This window comes from Taudactylus pleione, unplaced genomic scaffold, assembly GCF_031769625.1.
Source record: "Taudactylus pleione unplaced genomic scaffold, aTauple2 ptg000120l, whole genome shotgun sequence".
Taxonomy (NCBI): Eukaryota; Metazoa; Chordata; class Amphibia; order Anura; family Myobatrachidae; genus Taudactylus; species Taudactylus pleione.
Genome location: NW_028284522.1, coordinates 6,231,783 through 6,248,705, shown reverse-complemented (window position 1 = coordinate 6,248,705; position 16,923 = coordinate 6,231,783). Strand labels below are relative to the sequence as shown.

Here is a 16,923-nt window from a genome sequence, read left to right as displayed (position 1 = left end):
GTAGCGACCAATAAGGAACAGAAGTGACCCGATACCCTGGACCAGATTCCTTGCCTAAGTTCGGAACAGTTGTTCCCTGTCCAGTTCTGATTCCACCGTACAAACCGTTTTTCCTTCCAGAAAGTCACCAGTTACAGTTCAATAAAAATCATTCTTGCTATGAAGCATTTACGGTTTAATCCTTTTTTTTTTTTTTCAAACAAATGTGTAAGGCTTATCAGGTATAAACGTTAACCTTCTCTCACACCATTACACTCTGGGGATTGGATTGCCACCAGTGAGCTTCCGAAAAATCTGATTTGCGGCTCCGGCACGCGCCCACGTGTCTGCGGGTGTGCACGTGACACCAGAGTGCACGGTGACCCACGGGCACGAGCGAGCCATGCTGTGTACAGGCAAAGGAAGTGAAAATTCTTTCACTATCTCTGCCTCAGCGTTTTTCCGTGAGGCTTGCTGTCTGACCCACCTGCTGTTGCTAGGTGGCAATCCTGTTCCCTAGAACAAATCCTGTTTGCAGGTAGTGTTATCTTTCAGATATCTTTCAGATATATAAGCATTGGTTGTCCTGCAGGGCTCATCTGATATGTCTGTGAACGACATTGTTCACAGAAATATCGGATGTCAATAGAATGAGCAATATATAGCCAAGTCTGTGCCCAGCCTGATGAAAAGTTCCTAATCTTAACATTTAATAAATAAAAATAATACAAAAATACAAGTACAAATGTTACAAGCTTTATTAAACCACTTCTGTGTAATGATACACAGGTAAGTGTTTTATTCCAGTCTAATTCCTTTATTTTATCTTTATTTTATCTGTATTTCTTTATCAGTCATTTACATCTATTTCTTTCCAACAGGTAATTAAAACCTAGACAGTTATCAACTATTAAAATGAAAACATTAAAAAATGGTAATGTATAATCATTGCTTGATTCATTATACTGTAACTTGTTATTTTAATACAATTTAATTATGTATTATTTAGGACATGGTTGGCAATGTAATTTACAGCCAGAACTGTTTCCTCAGATGTGGGTATGATCTGATTTTCGGGGAGAATAAAGCCATATCTTCCTTCGTCACGCAGCTCAAAGGTGTAGGAGTATTTAACACCTTCGTCATAAGCCCAGTCATCGGAGCCTCCGGCAGCAAGGTCTATGACACAAAGAGATGAGGACATTTTCAAGCTAATGCAACAGAACAGCGAATACCATTTAATAATCCTACATTTGTATCTTTAGTGACAGGGGCATATCTACCCCTGGCCAGGGGCGCTGGCCGAGAGGGGGTGGTGGGACTCTCTGTAAGTCTCTAGAATGTATGAGGGGGGATATCTGGGTGATGGTGGAGATCAGTGTGATGGGGGAGAGCTGTGAGGGGTGGTGGAGGGAAGCTGTGAGTGGGGCTAGAACTTGTGTGAGGAGGGAGTGCTGCATGATGGGGAGAGCTGTGAGCTATAAGTGTGGAGCTGTGTGAGGGGGGAGAGCTGTGTGAGGGAGAAAAGCTGTTAGGGGGTAGGGGTGAGCTAGTCCCTTATTTTGCCAGTGGCGCTCGGACCCCTAGATACACCCCTGTTTGGTGAAAAAAATTCAGTAAAAAATATCATAGTTACTGTGCATGAAGATTTACTTGAACATAAAAAGTACATAAACAAGATGCTTGATTTTGATGTGTATTTGGCCAAACGGGTATTGAATCATGTAAAAATTTAAATTATTTAAAAATGCAGGGGCAGAACAATGCAACTTAGGTAAGGCCTTAGCAATGCTGCTGTAGCCTTCAGTGCCCCCACTGCTAATAAAAGGATTTGAGAGTGGGGGGACTTGGTGAGTGCTGTGGATGCATTGGTGGATGCAGGAGGAGGCCTCTGAGAAGGTGTGGAAACCAACATTGATGGACCACCTCACTTATGAGCTCTATAGCGGCTGCACTCCCTGTACCCATGGTCATTTCTCCACTGTGTAAATGCCTCTATGAAACTATTCATTGCACCATTTATTAATTTATTTTTAGATCACGCTTTCATATACAGTCAAATATTTGTATCCATAAATATAAATATAATATAATGTATGGCCAGAAATAAGATGGAAAAAGTTGCGAGCTATAGAGAGACAGACCGGTAGTTGAATTCTTAAATTTAAACTGGTATAAGATATAAAAATAATAACTTACAAATTGTTGCACCACCGGGCCCGTAGGTGTATTGTGTGTTATACAATGAAGTCAATGCAGCAACTGCACCACTAGCAAGTTCATTCTGAAATAAATATTGGTAAAATTGGGTAACACAAATCATTTTTATATATAATAATTCAGTTTATAATGTTCAGAAACAACTCACACAGATATAATTAAACTGCGTTCCATTTATTTTCTTTCAGTATGTTATTACTACATAACACTTATCTTTGTGTAGTTATTGCCAGATTTTGCAGGCCAGGCATTCAGTTTTTAGTTTTACGTTTTGGTTTAACAATCTAAGCAGTGTAGAATATGACATCTTATTGAAGGGTTGGATATCATATGTAAACATTCATCATGTAGACAGTGATGAAATGTCTACATGTTAGAATGTCAACATATTGTCCCTGTTGGCCCAGCAGTGACTTCCCCGCTCTCAACGGTTGCAGCGGCTCCAGCAGCATTATCCGGTCCTGGAGGTCATGTGACTGTGACTTCCAGGGCAGACCTCTGATCCTTCCGGCATTCAGGTGAGTATTTCTCCCCTATACCTAATCCTTACACCAAACCCTCTCTCTAGTGCCTAACCTTAACCCTCCCAACTGCAGCCTAAACTTAAAGTCGAATTTCTGACAATGGGCCTGATTCATCAGTGCATGCAAGTGCAGTGCTGAACGCAGATTCCCGATTATCGTGAATCTGCGCGTGCGCAGGACCCATTCTGCAAGTGTGCAGAATGGGTCCTGCTTAATCGCACGCAAGCCCTTGAATGCCTCTGCCTGGTTAACAGGCAGAGGCATTTAAGGGGCGGTGCGGGGGCGGTGGCAGCCGGCGTTCCTGGAAATGGGGCGTGTCCACCCCTTTTTCCTGGAGCGGCCAGGCCAGGGACTGCATGGACGTACGCAGTCTCCTGGGCTTGCAATCCAGCCAGCCTGAGTAAGCGCAGGCTTACTCGGCCTGCCGGCTAACCATCGACTACCAATGGCCTCTGTCACATTTCTGGGCTCGCAAATGCAGCAGGAGGTGTCTTACCTGAGAATTTCGACACCTTAACATTTTAGCAATGTCAACATTATAACTTGCCGACATTGTAGTGTCGAGGTTGTCTTCCTTTTGACTAGGTACAGCCTGTGGATGGTTACTGAATTAAATACCAGTGAGTGCATCTACTATAAGGCTTTGTATCTGTTATTACCAATGGATGTACTGTATTTGAGACATTTATATAGGGCTGATATGTGAGTTCTGCATGACCTAGGTGCCCCCTCTCCTGTGGTTTTAGTCCCCCCCATCCTCTTCTTGCTTACGGGTGGCATCTTCTATTTTTGGCACTCTGTACCAGCTGCAGACCCCCAGCATTTTACCAACATGGAGGAGCAGGTACTTCTTAACACTTTAGTGGTGGCACCAAAAATGCCTACACAGCACTATCATGTCATTCATCTCTCTGGCAGAGATAAGAGCCTATTGTAAGTGCGAGGTATGACATCACTGGTAAAACTTATAGACATCAATCTAAGGAGAGGCAGTCCCAAAACCCAAACATGTGCTTGTAGCAATTACAGAGGAATGGCATAAAGCTATATCTATCATATACATACCCATCTGTTAGTAATAATTGATCACAAACAAAGGCTTATGTGCTTTTTAACCCTGTATTACCCCATTATGTTGCTCAGCATTACATATTCCTGTTCTGCTTGTATAATAATTATTTTGTATCGGTTAATTATATTTTTGGCTCCATGAAAAACAGCAATTAGATATATGTATGAAGCATTTGTAATGTCAGCAGTAACAAGGACAATTCCAGTTATAATATACCAAATTGAATATATACAGTACTGTATGATATTTCTCATACTCACCAGTTCATCGTGGTCCACAGCAGGATCAAATGTGTAGGAGTAGGGGAACAGCAACATTTGGGAATAGGAGTGAATGGTCAGGTAGGCCTTGATGTTAGAGATATTGCTACGGATAAAGTCAGCAAGAGCTTGGGTTTCCCTCTCAGATTCGGGCCTAGTGCCACAATAGGTCTCATCACATGGATTTGAGGAAGCTCCAACAGCTTAACAAATTGAATATAAAATATTTATATTTAATTACAGTATTTAGTACTTTTTACATATATAAGTAGTACTGTATACATCTATTCAATATTGGCTACATATGAAATTCAGTACAACTTCTATGGATGTAGTGAATAATAATATTGTTGTTATTGTTTTTCTCCCTCTACATAAACTGGTTCTGGAGCACTTTGTAGATTATCCATATGACTTGTGTGTCAGCACCATTGCACTTCCAAAGTAGCCTCTCAATTTGATAAGCTCAGGTCCAAAACAACTGTGCACATCATCAAGGCTGGATTAAGGGCTACAGTACATAGGCTTGGGGCTGAAAATGATCAAGGGCCTACTATGAAAAGTGGAGGAGGTGTGACCTGTGCTGTGTGGGTGTGGCCAGTGCCATGTGGGCGTATACTCCCCTTACACTGTCAGCCAATGTTTCCCTAAATATGTAAAAGTAGAAAAATTGCATTATTATCTGAGGAAAATAGAAATACAAGATTAATACATATGATTTATGGCCAACCGTGTGGCCAGCTGTGTGCTGGTCATCATCATGCTGTCATGATGCCTATTTTTATATGGAGGCTGTGGCTATAGTCCCGTGGACTCCATTGTTAACCTGGGAGCTGTAGCTCTAGAATTATCATTCTTCCAGATGGAAGATGTGTAACAACCGTGACCTGCCTTCTCATGCGGTACATAGGATTTGTAAGTCTTCTAGAAAAGCTGTATATTTTACAATTCCATGTCCAAATATACTTATTTATGTACACTTTTTATATCTAAGAACACTTGTGTATACTGTACATTAATGACACAGATATCTACTTACTGCACCATCCAGCATCAAAATTTCTGTTTGGATCTGTTCCAACGCAAGAGGAGCCGCTGTTAGGGGAACGTGTCTTTCTCCACATACGGTTCTAAGAAAAGTATTTCTGAATTTTGAGAATTGTACTATAGCCATAATACTGTAACACCAGCTAATGCTGCTTTGTTACACTACTTACTGAGGTCCAGGTGTACACATAACCATCAACATTCAGGACTGGGAGAACGTAGAAATCCAGGTTGTTTAGGAGATTAGTAAATTCTGCATCTGTGCCATAGCCATTAACAGCCTATATTGAACAAAATAAATGTTTCATCAATGACATGCCACTGGTACTTCCATTCCTTTACCATTAGCTGTCACTGTGGATTTACTATATGATAACAGATACTATAGCATTTATGCATATGCCTCAAGAAGATATATATTTTATTTTTTAAAACTTACATTTGTTTTATGTTTGTACCATTCCTACATATTACGCAGGGGTGTAAATCAATAGATCTATAGTAAAAAGTTTGACAGTCATTTGGTCGACACCAGACAGTCAACAAAAGTGAAAAGGCCAACGTGAAAAAGTTAGACAGTACAGAATGTCGACAGGTACAAAAGGTCAACAGTTTCAAAAAGTCTACACGGAAAAGGTCAACACATTTTTTTTGTGTGACAGCAATGTAGGAACCTGTACTGATTAAAAGCACCTGAGGGCAGATGGGTGGGCTGTAAATATCAAGCAGAAGGAGTCTTAGCCTTCAAGTGTACAATATATACACAGATATAGTGGAAAGGAGGAGGGGGCTTGGACTGCAAACCCTAATTATATACATAATAAGAGGTGCTACCATGCTGATACTTGTAGTACAATGCAGGATACAAAGAATGCAAGTGAACACTCAAAATACTACGAACAATGATAGTCAAAATAATCCTGGTAAACTCAACAATTAACATGGAGTATAAGTGAGGTTCTTAGTGTTTGGGCAATAATGTTTGCCTATTCACCATGTCAAGGTGAACCCCATAACATGGATCCCTAACATCCCTATAACTAAAACATTATAGGACTTACCTATAATAGTGACCATTCTAATATGTAGACAGCATTGTAGGAAACTGCACTGATTAAAAACACCTAAGAGCAGATAGGAGGGGTGCTAATACCAAGCAGTCTCTGCCTTCATGCGTACAATATCTACTCAAATATAGTGGAAAGGCGGAGAGGGCTTGGACTGCACATTGCATAGAGCTCACTGCAAAGTCTTTAACCATTCACATCAGTCCCTGTCACAGTATATGCTACAATCCATAATCCTTATTACATTTATATATACACCAAACACGCATGCACACATGCAAATATATTACATAATGCTAAAATAGTGAACAGATGTATGATTTAGTGGTCTATTTACTAAGCAGTGTTAGGAGACAGAGTGAAAAGTGATAAGGTGCCAGCCAATCAGCTCCCAACTGTCATTTTTCAAACACAGCCTGTGAGATGGCAGTTAGGAGCTGATTGGCTGGCACCTTATCACTTTTCACTTTGGGGTCTATTTACTAAGCAGTGTTAGGAGACAGAGTGAAAAGTGATAAGAAAGTGATAAGGTGCCAGCCAATCAGCTCCCAGCTGTCATCTCACAGGCTGTGTTTGAAAAATGACAGTTGGGAGTTGATAGGCTGGCACCTTATCAATTTCTTATCACTTTTCACTCTGTCTCCTAACACTGCTTAGTAAATAGACCCCTGTGTCTCTTAACACTGCTTAGTAAATAGACCCCTTAATGACTGTACATACATGTCATCAGTTTTTAATTTTACCAACCAAAAATTTTAATAAACCGTACGTAGGTTGCACTGGAATTTTTTAACAAACTGACAGCTGACAGAAGATGAGCTTTAAAGAGACAAACTGTAATGTGAATTTTATGTCTATGGTTTATGTTGTTAATGGGTACATTACATTAATACAGTATTTTCTCTGTAGAGTCTTTAAAGTAAAGTTTTCGTCTCTATGGGCTCGATTCAATTGAGCGCGATGTAAATAGCGCTGGGAGATAGTTCCCGGAGCTATTCAATCCATGGCGATGTTAGGTCGGGGAAGGCTCGTTCTCGCGCCTTAAACAGGGTTTTTAGGCGCGAGAACGGGCAATCCCCCGACTTAACTTCCCGGCGCGATGCTGTTTTCCCGGCACTAAGGGCAGAAAACAGCCTCGAGTCGGGACTTTTGTCGGATTTCTGCTCTCATCCCCGGGGGGATGCGAGAAGAAATCCTATCGTCGGACTTGGCAGTGCGCTGTATTGAATAGCTCCGGGAGCTCACTCCCGGCGCTATTCACATCGCAGAGAATAGAATAGTGCCCTTTGAGTTGATTCATTTTTTCTATCCTTTGGAACAAATTTAAGAAAGCTTGATTGTAATTTTCTTTCAAGATCAAATCAATATTATTTTGATTCGTTGTTGCAGAGCCACTAAAAGGCGCGGGGCCCATAGACTGGTGAATACTCTGCCTATTTGGTAAACTGGCACTGCCGGCCAAATATAATAGTGTGAGAGTTCAGAAAGTAAACTCTCACACTTTTTAAACTTGGCCAATGTAATAGACTCCGAGAACAGGCAAACTCACATGTTTTTTAGACTAAAAAAACTCTCATGATTTAAACTCTCATCCAGATGTTTTCCCATTTTTGAAAATACAACTCGATCAATATAATAGTGTTAGAGATTACTGCTAAACTCTCACATTTTCTGAACTCTCACCCATTTACATTTGGCATGTCTGTATACGTTTGGCTTGATCGCACAAAGTAAAGTGATTACAGAGCATCATGGAGAAAAGAAAAATATTACTTACCACCCTCACGAACCACTGGCAGAATGCGGGACTGACCCATTCTCTTGCATGGAATCCACAGTCGATAAAAATTGCCCTTTTGTTTGCTCCGCCTGTCGATAACTTGAATATTAAGAGAATAGCTGTTAATAATATTCAACAATTAGAAGCATTAAACAAGAAGTTCATGTTCTCAGAAACAAAACTATATGCAAATTGATATACTGAATATATATGTATAATGTATATCAGCTATAAAAGGGTTTTTTGAAGAGTATTCAATAAAAATGTACATCTGTTTATTCTTATTACTTCACTGATAGGGTCATCACTGAGGCCACCGTGTATAGGCAAAGGGTACACTAAACTTAGAAAAAAATTTTGTTATTCCTAGGAGCATCAAGACCAAATACATGAAATACAAGTGACATTGATCATAGCTGTACCTAATTGGAATAAAGGCATCACATTACATTAGCTCCGCCCAGTCATTTACATTTCCCTCTCAGTACAGTGCAGCTAGATGTACAGGAAGTCATACATCAGGAATTATAAAAGAACGATTCACAAAAGACAGATCGGCCAATCTTGAAAGGCCTATCATTTCTACTAGTAACAGTCGTCAAATCAGCTGATCGCTACCATACACTAGTAACCTACAGTACAGCCAAGATTGGTCAGTGAAATCCAGCAGGTTGGACAACCTGATTTATAAATTCCAGTCACTTTTTGGTTGGAATCGGCAATTGGTGTACCCCTTACATTACAGATATTTTCCCCCAGTCATCTGCAAAATGGGGATTTGTCCCAATCCATCGCATCCACCTTTAGAAGCATTTTGGCAGTCTCACAAATCTGCCGTTTATCTAAATTACAGTAACTGCATTTGTTAAAGTAATTGCTGAGATAGGCAATGGTTAAATTACCTTGAGCAAATAAATAGGACGACCCGCATATGAGGTTCCAAGCTGGGAACGGGTCACAAGACCTGGGTTCTGAGCAGCAATGTCAGCAGACCAGGCATCGATCTGTGGGGCAAACATATTGTTAGTGCACACCACAAGAATGCTTTCTTTCCTATGAGAGCTATGGTAGGTAATCTTACCGTCTCGAGGTCATTGTACTTCTCATAGCCATGTGCACGGCTATTGCTAGTACGCTGCTTCACAATGGCATCTTGCAGGTCATTAATTAGAATTCTTTGGAGAAAACAGAACATAAGTTTAACCATTTTCTAAAAGGACATAAATAGGCACCTCAGCATGGCTTGCAGTGTATAAAAAAAATTAAAATACTTCAATAAATAATAGTAATAAATAAATAATACAAAAGTAAATAAATTAGAGATGTTACCAGTACCAGCATTCAGTGCCTGGTGTGGTAGTGGCAGTTGCAGGGGGTGGTGAATTGTGTGGGGTTACCGTGCAACTGCCACTGCAAACACTATGCTATGACAGGCTGGGGTGGTGACACTATTGCCGGGAAAGCCACAGTGTAGGGGTCCCAGTCATAATGTCACACAGTCCAAGCTTGTTTCTTAGTGGAATTGGACATTTTTTCTCCCTACCCCAGGAAAAACACATTATCAGGATCTCACCACTTGTGCCTGGAATTTGTACAGGTAATATAAAGTTAAAGTAGAGAAATCAGCATTTTTGTTTGTGGCACTGCCCATCCCAACAAATCCAAGCCCATAGACTGCTGAGGTATAATGTTACTTGTAAAACTAGTGCCTGGATAACCATAGCCTAATGCTAGCAGTGGCTTTAGCAGAGAAAACTCTTGTGTGTTGTTTGTCCTACCACAATTGCTGCTACCAAACAAGCCTATGATATGAGTGCTGGTGGTAGTATCACTATTTGTGGGCGTAGGAATTTTATTTTGTAAATTATTCATTTAAAGTTTTGTTGTATTGATTGAGCTCTCAATTCTAATAAATAGTAATCCTCTTTTTGGTTGGTTTTGTCTAAAGCAGAAACACATTTTCTTCATAATTACCAGTTATGCTTTATATAAAGAGCACAGTATAGTATAGTCATAGTAATTAAACACAAGGAGGCTTATGCTGAGTTTTCTTAGCATAAAATACACAAATTTGCTTTGCACATGCCCAGAAGCATTTATCTACAGTATATCCCTATGCAAATCTGACATTTGTTCCTCCGTGCGCTTACAGAGATGGAAAGGGTCATGCAAGCGCAGCTCAAGTACAGTGAGGGCATGGTCGCGTATTTGTAGACCAAAGCAGCCTGGCACAGAGAGGGAGACGTATTATAGTGGCACGGATTGTGCCGCTATAGCTCTTCCTGCTTCGCCTCTTTAACGAGGCCAAGCAGGAAGAACTACCGACGAGATGTATTAACATCTCATCTGCCAGAGTGGGGGAGTAAAAACTCCCCCCTCCAGCGATCCCTGCCCGACCCCACAGTGCTGATGTGCTGTGTCTCACCTCCTGGACGGCTCCAATGGGCGAGTGCGAGATCTCGCTAGCATCACAAGATCTCCTGTTCATAGCCTAGAGCCCAGCAGCCGCCGCAGCCAGGGACAGTGCTGTCACTGCTGTGGTGGGGCAATGACATCTGCTTTCAAAATCGATAGCAGCAGCTGTATGGATGGTCTGTTCCACTGACTGTTTATACTATACATTGGCTGGAACACTGGCGTGCTAACTTGTAGATAGCATCGCCGATAATGACAGAGGCGCATAGAGCCCCTCTCATATAGCACCCAACCCCACATTAATACATGGGGGAGAAGTGGTATCAGTGCACCTAATGGAGCTGATACCACTAAACTCCATACAGCCCCTCCATACATCTCTCACAGTGTTACCTGTCAGTAGCTGTATCACTTGCATATTTATAGTCAAAACTCTGGAGTAAAAAGTGTATGGCAGGTGAGGCTCTCACCAAATTTCCAGCACTATATACTGCTCCACCTTTGTATAATGCCCACATGAACCCTCTGGTTCATATACGTATGTGTATATCTGGCTCTGATACTAGCCAGTACCTCCCCAGCCATTTACCACACCGCATGTCACTGGCATAAATGGGCGTCTTTTTTCAATAAAACAAAAATTAGGCACATACTGTACGTCCGACCCAGCATTAGCAAATATCACTGCATTATACGCCTGTCAGCTTGGTATATCTATATGTCAATCAAATGATGCCTTTTAGCATAATTACTCATCTTACTCGTAGGGCATTCCACTATGCTCAATAAGGGCCTGAACGTCATTGACAACGTGGCTTTCAGCACGGAAGTCAGCATATTTGCCTTGTACTACAAGTTCCACGGAATCAGGGAGCCAGAAGTCCAGCTAGAACAGAGAAAAAAAATGAGTGTAGTGAAAAGATACTCTTAATCTAAAATTCCCAAGAAGGATAAATGCAAAATTACTAAAGAGTTAACAGTATATAACATTTCACGGTCTTCCTCTGTTTATCTGCACACATATAAATAATCCAAAGCACATCCATGTTTTAAAATCCCTAACCCAACAGCAAGAGTAATGGGAGTAATTTCGCTAATTGAGGGCATTTATTTGAACAGTTTGCCTCAATTTTATGATTCAGGATCCATAATTCCTATTTAAAAAATTGTATGTCATCAGTTTGCATACCGCTTTACAAAGTAAGTACCTATCCCCAGCCTTATAGAGTATTTCTGAAAACTGTCTATAACATACAATGCTTCTGTTGTTTGTTTTTCATCCTTTTTTTTCTCATGGGGGCGGAATGTACTACGCATTGCATTTTAGATGTCGTACATCCCGTCACATAAAGGAGAATATACAAGCGTTAATAACTCAGGTATGTGCCTAGAATTGCGTTGAAAATAGCAAAGGGCAGCTCTTCAGAAAAGAACTATCCTGTGCGATGATTTGACATCCAGGTTTATGACCCAGGAGTCCTTGTGTATATGCATCCTATGATGCATGCGCCATGGGGGACCCTGAAAGCTATCCGATTGGATCCCTCTCGGTGCACAATGCAAAAAGAAGCCCATAGGCTTCTATTAGGCAACACCATCTATAGATGGTGTTGCCCACTGAGTCCAAGCTCCAGAAAGTAGCACATTCCAGAGCTTGGTACATATGGGAAATATGGCCACATTTTTGGGCACATTTTCCCTTTAGTACACCCCCGATATGTTTTTTTATTATGTTGTTATTATATTCTTTGTATGTTTGGACATGTTAGACAAAATAAAAGTACAACACTATTACAAATTATTATTCAATTTGCATAATTGTAATTTATTATTTATGAATTGCTGACATCTGTGACAGGGCTCCTCTTTTCCTCTTCTTGGTTTAGCTACTTTGTTGGTCATTATTACTTCATTATTACTTAATTTGTGCTGGTCTGTTAAATGTGACACTCTATGTGTACAGTAAATACCAGAGCCTAGATGATTTTAGCTATAACAGAGTCCATGTTTATTAATTGTGGATACTATGGTGTGTACCAGGGATGTGGGGCCCAGGACTGACAAAATAGGCAGGGCCCCCCAAGCCCCTCCCAGCTTTCTCTTCCTTTATCTGTTATGTTCCCACTTTCTCTCACTCTGTGCCTGGCTGTATATATATAAGTAATACATCCGGCCCAGCTCTATCCAACTCTCTTCCCTCTACTACACCCTCCCTCACCAGCCCTAGCCAGGCAGCCCCCACTCCCCGCATCTGCATGACATGCTGGCTGCTACTGCAAGCCTGCAAGTCTCATGACTTACCTCCTTCAAGGAGGCTTCTTCTTGTCCTGGTCTGGCTGTCTCTTTTCCAGCGGCACAGTGTGATGTCATGCACGCCGACTCAAAAAAACCCCAACTTTATTGAACAAGTGAGAGGGCGAGAGGAGCGGCGGGCCTGCTTGTCCCCTGTTAATCAATCACTCTTAGTTTGCATGGCGGGCCTCCCTTTCACTCAAGAAGGTAGTAGCAGGTTGTTGGAGCGAGTGGGCCCCCTCCTTTCTGCCAAGTGTCTGGACCCGGGACTACAGTCCCAGCAGTCCCCTCCTGATGGCGGTCCTGGTGTGTACATAGTTTTAGGAATGGAAAGAGTATAACCTGGTATCTTTTTCCCACCCAACGATCTGTGACTGACTCACAAGAAATGTGAATAAGAAATGTCGTAGTTCCCCTTCCCACTCCCTACTCTGATGTTTTCATATTATCAAACCCTGAATTAAATGACACAATATATGACATCAGTGTTGCTTTGTGAATTATTGTTTCAACTATACAAGGACAGAAAAGCTTGAAGTTTGATTTAGAATTTAGATGAAAGTGAAAGAACAGTTCAGTAGACATAAAGATGAAAGGATGAAGGTTAAAACAATAGAGTTCAATTTTTAATAAAAAAAAAAACTGTAAACACAATGATGACTCAGCAAACCCTCTAGGTGCTCTAAAAAATTACAGAAAAAAAGAGGAGTATCCACATGATACAGGTGCAACAGATCAACAATCTTTTTATGTTTTTCTACATTTAATCGTTGGCATACAGCAAAAGTTTTGGTACCTAAGATTTGAAAGTTACTTATATATATACAGTATATACACACATATATATATATATATATATATATATATATACACTTTGCAAATAACTAGGAACACCCCTTTATCCAACACTTTGATCAAGTGCCTGAAAAAAACTGCTGCAAAACTTTTTAAGTATTTGCAAATCTGGCAAAAGTATGCCTGGAGGAAAGAGTAAAAATTGCCCTATAAAGACAGTTCTAGCTAGCGTGCAAGTAAGCATATGCGTGGTGCCCATTTTCTGTACAATGTGTTCTGTACATGTACATGTGCAGAGCGGTTATATGTATTTTAGATTACACAATTGTGTAGGTCTCAATCAGCTACACAATGCATGTACAAGTAGTGGGGTCATGTGCATATAGAATATGTTTGATCATTCGGACTACATTTTAGTTCCAATTGATGTTCAGAACCACTCTAATTAACATAAAATAATGGGTGGGATTAAACCACGTGTCATCTGATGTACATTGTCAAATGGAAGAAACATTTTCTCCTAGATTGTGCTAGTATGGGAATAGAATTAGGATAATGTAACTGGGTAACATTTATAAAGGGGTTTTTGTTTATCTGTTACTTTTTATTGTGTCACTGAAAAACAGACTATAGTACTGTAATACACATACAGTAAGTATTACCTATGACTTACCTATGACTCAACATTTTCTTTACTAATCTACAAAGACATTCAATAGACTGTGAATAACATGGAAGCTGATACTAATTATAATAAATATTTCACTTGTGAGCCAGTGCTACATTTCATTCCGTGATGGTTACCACTCCTTGCTGGATACCAGTAGTTTCCACAGAGACACAAATGCTAAATACAGTATTGAACACTGATTTTTAACAGAATGGGAAGTATTTTGTGTTTACAAAACCTGTATACTTTTGCTGAGTTTAGTGGCCATAAGCTGGCTTTGGATAATGGTCACTAGTTGGATGACGACCATGGACAATAATTGATCATTATGGCAATCATCAACTTAATGACCAATAACTGACTGTGGATCAGTATCACCTGCTGCATGGTGACCATAGACCAATAGAAACAGATTATGATCATTGAATATGTGATGGCCATGACCACTAGCTGATCCTTTGTTGTATGACTATAAAGACTCACTGAGAGCCATGAAGACCACTAATAGGATGAGACTTGTTATCACTACAAGACTGAGTAAGCATCATAATTCCTCTGTGGCTGAAGATCCTGGCTATTATATATCTCAGGATGACTACTAAATAGCTCAGGATATTGATTATGGCCACTGATATGGGAAGTCCATATGTGTAACAGCTCAGCAGGCTTATACATACACCATACCCTACATCATGATTAAACTTATTGATTTAACAATCTACAGGACAACACTGTCATTGAATTCATATTACTTCAAACCCATCATACTTTTGCATTTTTCGCTATGGATTTAAGGAGCTGTATATGTTCAGCATTTTGTGGAGTCACTCGAAACACTTTCTCCCTTAAGATAAAACAGAAAATATATTTACACATTTGCAAGTATTTTTTTTAGTTACTTAGAAGAACAATAAAATATAAATATCTTTCTTACCCATAAAAGGTTTGAGGTTCAGCAGATACTGCTGCAATACCCACGAAAATGAGTATGGTCCACATGGTGATAATGTAAGGGACAGTTAGCTGTGTCTCTCATTTATATATGTTGGCAAAATTGATTTTCTAGTTTATGATTTGCAGGAAGAGCTTCTGTGCTTATTTTTTTTTCCATGTTTGATTAATTATAGTACTGGCCTTGTTGTATTTACCCAAAGACTTGTTTTTTTTTTTTTGTACACCTGTGTTTTAATATTTCATGGCCAACGTGTGGAAATAGTGCAATGCAGTGGTCACAGAATGTGAACGCCTCTTTACTTTTCTGAAATGTTTTATGAGCCATAGACACAATTTTTACTGTATATGAGTTTTCAATATTCTATTTGATTATTAAGCTTTTCATCAGCTTTGAACTGCTATATATACTTTGCATGCAATTGACGTTTTGCTTCCTGATTGACATTTGTTCCCTATAGCAAAATAATTATTTATATAACATTATATCATCCCAGAATTTGAAAATATGTTGTGTTCTATATAAGAAATATCTACATTGCACGTATATTGCGGTAAAAACTCCTTTCCTATTTAAATACATTTTAAACCCAGCACAACCAATAAAAATCAATATGCTATTAAATAAATTCTGTGAAAGATAGAAGCATTCGTTTCATCAATCTCACATATTAGGTCATTTTCCCCCCCTTAATTTCCAACCCTGAAGCTTAAATCAGATTTGCTTTTTATGTTTAAATAGATATAATTGTTTCTCATAGCTATTTAGGTTTCATTAATATTTCATCAACTCTTTAATTAATCCCCATTCCCGGTGTCTGGATAGTTTTATTATGTGATTTTGAAAAGCCAATGAAACTGGCTGAGATAATGAAATTGGCTCAGATAATGGGCAAAGTGAATGGGGTATAGTTTTGATTGCAGAGCTGGAAAGTTAGTTCAGTAACCCCACAAGATGGAAGTAGAGAAAAGGTCCGGGCAGATAGGAAAACATCTGGACTTATATTTATGAAACTATTGTAAGGGCAAATTATCTAACATAGCAGATAGTAGCTGGAAAGGCCTAAAAGTGCTGGATGATTATCAATTATTTTAACAAACAAGTCACTTTCCAGTATGGAGCAAATATGCATAACTGCCATGCATTGGCTCTGTCCACTGTTATTTTTTTATTATTATCATTTATTGATTTTGCACCACCAAATGTCCGTAGTGCCATACAGAGAAAAAATTACATTGAAAAAACAAAATATTCGCTATAAAAAGTACAAAAATTGTATACAGGGATAGACTAAACTGTGATTTAAGATAGCAGCATGAGTGACCCAATGCCCTGGGATGGGAAGGCAGAAAGGATCATTGATAAGGATCCCGAGTGGGAGCACACTGAAGACATGGATAGAGCATGGAGAGTAGAAAAGGGGGAGGGCCCTGCTTGTGACAGCTTATAGACAGTATGTGATTATATCGTACAGTTTGTGTACAATATAATGTGAGTGCAGAAGCCATTAGGAAGCTTGAGTGATTGGTGCACCTCAAAACCCAGCCAAAACTGTCCTATATGATAACTATTACAGTAGTTAGAAAAAATGTATTGTAAAACAGCAGTAAGTACCATATCAAGCCGTAAGCCTAACTCTACGCAAGCACAGCTGAATCTCACCAGAAATATGTAATACTGTCATGTCTACATGTCACGTCTACACAGAATAACTTATCTAGCTTAGGCCGGTATCCAATTAGCCCTGAAAATTATTCTGGCGCTAATGGATCCCCGGGGTGATCCAATTAGCCCCGCAATGCTGAAACTCATAGCGAAATTTTTTCGGGATCACTGAGGTCCCCCAAAAA

The 16,923-nt window shown here is 39.8% G+C and overlaps 1 protein-coding gene across 1 annotated transcript; it reads right to left on the bottom strand.

The window, feature by feature from the left end:
* Positions 1-935: 935 nt before the first annotated feature.
* On the bottom strand, positions 936-15,120 carry LOC148524197 (carboxypeptidase B-like). Its single transcript, XM_088472084.1, has 11 exons — positions 15,056-15,120; positions 14,890-14,965; positions 11,126-11,250; positions 9,031-9,124; positions 8,852-8,953; positions 7,947-8,048; positions 5,273-5,383; positions 5,095-5,185; positions 4,056-4,258; positions 2,179-2,263; positions 936-1,158 (listed from the first exon to the last, which is right to left on the bottom strand). The coding sequence occupies exons 1-11, from the start codon at positions 15,118-15,120 to the stop codon at positions 974-976; spliced, it is 1,239 nt and encodes a 412-aa protein (XP_088328210.1). The 3' UTR covers positions 936-973.
* Between the last annotated feature and the right edge of the window lie 1,803 nt (positions 15,121-16,923).

What these genes read in the sequence shown, in the direction of transcription:
- LOC148524197 (XM_088472084.1), bottom strand. Translation starts at nt 15,120, where the DNA reads ATGTGGACCATACTCATTTTCGTGGGTATTGCAGCAGTATCTGCTGAA. An exon ending in CCATAGCGAAAAATGCAAAA is followed by an intron (nt 11,251 to 14,889) that starts GTATGATGGGTT and finishes TCTCTGTTCTAG; the next exon opens with CTGGACTTCTGGCTCCCTGA. An exon ending in CATAGTGGAATGCCCTACGA is followed by an intron (nt 9,125 to 11,125) that starts GTAAGATGAGTA and finishes TTTTCTCCAAAG; the next exon opens with AATTCTAATTAATGACCTGC.